The following is a 5,244-nucleotide window of genomic DNA, read 5'->3' as shown; positions in this document are numbered from 1 at the left end:
ACTAGCTCTCTGGAGACCTCCAGTGTGACCAGTGGACCCCCCGTCACCGAGGCAACTAGCTCTCTGGAGACCTCCAGTGTGACCAGTGGACCCCCTGTCACCGAGGCAACTAGCTCTCTGGAGACCTCCAGCCTAAAAATATCCACCATGATTACCTCAGAGACTTCCAAAAACACAATCACCGAGTTCTCCTCACATTCAGAACAGGGGAGGGGTGGCAACCTGCTGGTAGTTGTACTTGTGATCCTGCTGGTGGTTGCTGTCCTCGTGGCACTGCTCGTGCTGTGGTGCCGGCGGCAGAAGCACCGGACAGGGGCCCTGACACTAAGCACAGGTGGAAAGCACAATAAGATGGTAGATGCCTGGGCTGGGCCGGCCCAGGTGCCTGATGAGGAGGTGGTAACAGAAACAGTGGGAGGGTCTGGGAGTGACAAGGGCTCTGGGGCCCCCGACAGGGAGGGGTCTGGTCGGCGGTCAACGCTCACCACTTTCTTCGGCAGAAGGAAGTCTCGACAGGGCTCCTTGGCATTGGAGGAGCTAGAGATTGGGTCAGCTCCCAGCTCAAAGGGTGAGGAAGAGCCACTGGTGGACAGCAAGGCTGGGGCTGTGGAGGCCCCCACCTCTGATGGGCCAGAAGTGAGAGATGGGAATGCCTCTCAGTGCTTATGAATAAGAAGAGTGGAGGTCAGAATCATTTCCAGCTTTCATCTCCTTCCCTGTTGTCATCACTTTCAGCTTCATCCTCACCCTGCATCCTCACCCAACATCCTTACCCTACATCCTCACCCAGCATCCTTATCCTGTATCTTCACCCAGCATCCTCATCTAGCATCTGCATCCTACACTTACTGAACATTTGTGAACTGCATGCATAAACCTTTCTCATCTACACCTACTTCTCCCATCACTTTTTCTCCATCTCTTTTGTCTTTGGAGTCTCCATAATGCCCAACTTCCTTAACGGAGTATTTCTTGGAAGATCCTCCAGGGATACCAGAGTATGAGAAGAAAAAGCAAATGACAACCCAGCAAACTCCTACCTGGGATCAGCTTTGTAAAGTACACTTGGCCCCGTAGATTAGAGGGATGGCTCTGGCACTGGGCCAGCCCATGTACCTCTTCTAGCTCTGGGCCCTGTCCTTTGTGCCAGCTGGACCTGGAGCATTGGCTGGGTGGGGCCATCCATCTGAGCTCTCAGCTGTACCTGTGACCCTTCCTAGAGAACCTGGACTCTAGCCAGGCCCATGACCCAAACCACCACATGCTCCCCCGCTCAAGGACTGAGGCAGCCAGAGGCTTTGGATATTTCTCCTCTTAAAGGCAGAGGTGAGAAGAATTTCTGGAAACTGTAGTTCTCAGAACCTCCAGCACCTGTGTCGATCTATTCGTGGATATAGTGTAAGAGGTGAGGATTTATTTGGCAATGTTTGTGCAGGGGTGGTGTTGAATTCAGATGGTGTGAAGGAGGGATGCAGGGATACAGACTGAGGCGGGGAGGGACACAGACAGAGACTGCTGAGAACATACATGTCCTCATCTTTGCTCAGATGGGGTGAAGGTAGCAGAAGACTTAACTCTGTCTGTAGCCCAATAAAGCATGCTGGGCATAAGTGTGGGCTCTTCATCTCAGCCACTATATCCCTTCCTCAAAGCCTCCTTCACTGCAACACACGTACACAGAGGTAGGGGGTGAGGAGTCTGCCGTAATAGTGCGGCCTGGCTGCTGAATAATTTGTTGACCTTTTAAACCCCTGGTCTCACTGACCCTCCTCTTCCCCTCTGTTATAGATTTAGCGTTTGTAGCTCCTCTGCCTTCCCAGGGCTGAACTTCTCCCCTTCTAAGGTGAGAGTGGCTAAACGAGGAGCGGAGACAATCCGCAGAGCCAGAGGTTTCCCCTGCGGGTCTGGGTTGGAGAGGAGGGGACAAGATCTAACTGCGCTGTCTCTGTGACCAGCCCAGGCTAGATCCTGCTGGGGCAGAGGCAGTCGCTATTTCCCCAGGACAAAGAGGAAGTTGTTGAGTCAGAGGGTGCAGTGGCTAAGAGGAGACTGATTGACCCACATAAAGAGAGACAGATGGGAGCCGGTGAGAGTGGGCTGGCAGTGTGGCCTGGTCTGGACAGAGAGTCAGGAGACAAGAAAAGGGCCCAAGTGGGTCAGGTCATAAGGTGGGAAGGGGAGGATAGAGAAGGGGCGGAAATTGGCGTTGGACCCACCGGCCACCACGGCGGGCAGTGCTGCCTGTACCCGGTCGGTGGGGAAGGGTTGCGCTGGGATGAAAATCTAGCTTTTCCCCAGGCAAGCAGGGCTCCTATGCGGCTGCATCAGGGCACTTTTTCCTACTTTCCACAAAAACACTGCTTGGACTAATTGTAGCGCCTCAAGGCAGAAAGTGAGTTCCAAAAGTCTCTTAGAGATAATGCAACTTCTGTCTGCGATTTGTCAAACCAAGTGCTCCAAGTTAAAGTTTAGAAAATATTGTCACTGAACTCAGAGGTCATCAATTCCACCCTCTCCTCCCACAATCTGATAGATGCAATCTTTACTGGTTTCTGGGTCCTGGTCCAATCCTGAAGGAAATGGGGTGGGGGTGGGTAAGGCACCCAATAGGGCTCTCACAGCCCAGAAAATACTGACATATGTGATAAGTGTTAAAATAGAGGTGCAGAGAGTTTGAATTTCACAGGCAAGTGGTGGCTGCTAACCAAAAGGTCTGCAGTCTGAATCCACCAGCCACTCCTTGGAAACCCTAGGGGGCCGTTCTACTCTGTCCTATAGGGTCGCTGTGAGTCGGAATCAACTTGACAGCAAAGAGTTTGGTTTTGGTTTGTCATATTCACTGCTATATTCTTGGTGGCTTCTGTGCCGGACCCATTGTAGGTCCTCAGTAAGTATTCATTTGAATGAATGAATGAGATAACTCCTGAGATTTTGAAGGATGAGAAGGATTTTGCCAGGCTGAAAAGGGGGAAGGGCATTCTGGGCAGAGGAGATGGCAGATGCAAAGGACTGGTAATGGAACCATGAGCAGTTCAGCTGAACAAACAGAATGGAGGCCTTTCAATTCTCTAGAGGGGGTGGTGGGAAGCAAAGAAAACAGTAGATATTGCAAGACCTGAAAGGAAAAAGGAAGAAAGAGAAACAATAAGAAAATATAAAATATGATGCTGAGAGGACCAAACTTACCAGTTATGAAAATAATTATAAATGGCTTATTGTACTTATCACAGTTGTTAAAAATCATGTTTCAAAAGCAAGTTACTAATCTGTATGTACATATGATTTTAGTTTTGTAATAAAAATTTAAAAATATATACATTAATAAGAAAAAAAAAAGACTTGAAGGAAATACCCTAAATGGTTACTGTGGTTATCTATAAGGTGGTGGGTTTGTGAGTCATTTTTATTTTGTTTATACTTTTCTGTATTTTCCAAATGTTCTACAATAAATATCTACTACTTCTACATTTAGAAAAATATTAATAAAAGAGTTGGTCAGTGGGTGGAATGAGGGTGTCTGGTTTGAGGGGTGTTGTGGAAGATGAGACTGGAAAGGGAGGTGGGAATGCTATGAAGGGCTTGAGAGTTTGAATTTAGTTCTGAAAGCATTCGGGAAGTTAACGCACTTTCAATCCGCTCTACTCCTGTCTCCCAGGGACTCAGTAACTGATATCATCATCCATCTGTCTGCCCAGGCAAAAAGCCTTAGAACCATCCTAAAACCCCGTTTTTCTCCCATCCTCATTCCCTAGGTAACAAATCCAGCTGATTCTTCTTCCATCATCCCTTGGGTCCCTTCCATATCTCCAGGCCCATCACACTGGTCTGGTCTTTTGGTTTTTGACCCCAGCCCCTTCCATCTGCTGCTCATGATGGTCCCAGTACCCTTCTAAAAGGCCGCTCTCTAAGGCCATTGGGATAGAGTCCATCTTATCTAGCAAGGTGCACAAGACCCCTCAAGATCTGGCCCTGCCTCTCCTCTGCCCACCTCTACCTGACCTGCCTTTGGCGCACTCTACGCCCATCAGCCTCATCAAATTCTTTGTAGCTCCCTGAATAGGCTGTATGCTTTCTTTGGGGGATGGGGGGTAGTTTAAAACATTGAAAATGTTTACTTTGTCCAGACAGTAAAATAACCTTTTTAAATGAAATCTTTTCCAAAAGTTAATTACCAGCATATTCGAGCTTCAAACCTATTAATGCAGTTATCTTTTGCAGGCAGAGAAAGGACCGCAGTGCGTGCTTTTAGACATTGCACTTCTGAAAATGTACATTAAGCCTAATTTCCGTCCGCTTCCCTGTTTCTGACCCTTGACCAAATTCAGTTTGGCAAGTAAAGCCTGTGAATGATGAGCTAACTGGGGGCTGCTGTCAGCCCTGAGCCCTCCAGGGAGGAGGGAATGAGAAACAGATTCCACCCCTGAGTAGCCAAGCTCAGCCACCATGCTAGGAGGCAGATCAAGCTAGGATTTGCTAAGGAGACAAGAGAAGAATACAATCAAATGGTTCTAAAATCCCCAGAGCAAGAATAATTGCAGATCTCAAATAAAAGTAGAGAGAAATCTTTCAAAACCTAAGAGGGTTATTGATTCACAAGCTTATAGTGCCCAGTTCTGGGGAGGTTTGGGGGAAACTCAGGACATTTTGGAGATAATAAACTGCAAATGGGTAGCTGTGTGATCGGACCCCTCAGGTACTCAGTGCCTACCTGCCCAGCCGGTGGCATCCGGACAGACTGGCTGGACCATGGTCCGGATCCCAGTTCTAGCAGAGCAGACTCAGTGTTGGCCACGGGACTATGTGGAGAGGGCCACATACTGTCTTCTGCATCCTCACATTCTCTGCCTGAATCCGCCTACAACACACACACCTTGACTTCCTGCCAAACTCCTCCTCAGCCATCAAGATTGAGCTCAAATGTCTGTGAAGCCACACTTGCTGCCCTCACCTTGAACAGAGGTAGCGTTTCATCTCCACGTCTACAGTGCCTTATGTGACAGCATGAGTAACTGGGCTGTAACTATGAGAAGGTTGCCCTTCCTCATTAGAGTGAGAGCTGCTCCAAGTTCATGTGTCATCTCTGTGGCTCCAGAACCCAGGGCCTAGCACAGTGGCTGGCACATAGTCGCTACTTAATATGAATTTACAGAATGGAAGAATAAGTGAATTAATGAATGAATAAACAATGGTTTGCAAATAAACGTATGGCAAAAAATCAGTTCTGTCTGTTGAGTTTACCCTGGC

General features: G+C 48.4%; 1 protein-coding gene across 1 annotated transcript in view; it reads left to right on the top strand.

Moving 5' to 3' along the window:
* Positions 1–3,483, top strand: part of SPN (sialophorin) — a 4,785-nt gene extending 1,302 nt beyond the window's left edge. The window contains 1 exon segment of the mRNA XM_023741035.1: positions 1–3,483. This exon segment is cut by the window's left edge and continues 19 nt beyond it. Coding sequence (XP_023596803.1) covers positions 1–669 — 669 coding nt within the window. The 3' untranslated portion in view covers positions 670–3,483.
* Positions 3,484–5,244: the final 1,761 nt, after the last annotated feature.

The sequence above is a fragment of the Trichechus manatus genome, unplaced genomic scaffold, assembly GCF_000243295.1.
Source record: "Trichechus manatus latirostris isolate Lorelei unplaced genomic scaffold, TriManLat1.0 scaffold00170, whole genome shotgun sequence".
NCBI lineage: Eukaryota > Metazoa > Chordata > Mammalia > Sirenia > Trichechidae > Trichechus > Trichechus manatus.
Note: the sequence above shows the minus strand (reverse complement) of the source record. Positions and strands in the feature narration are given on the sequence as shown.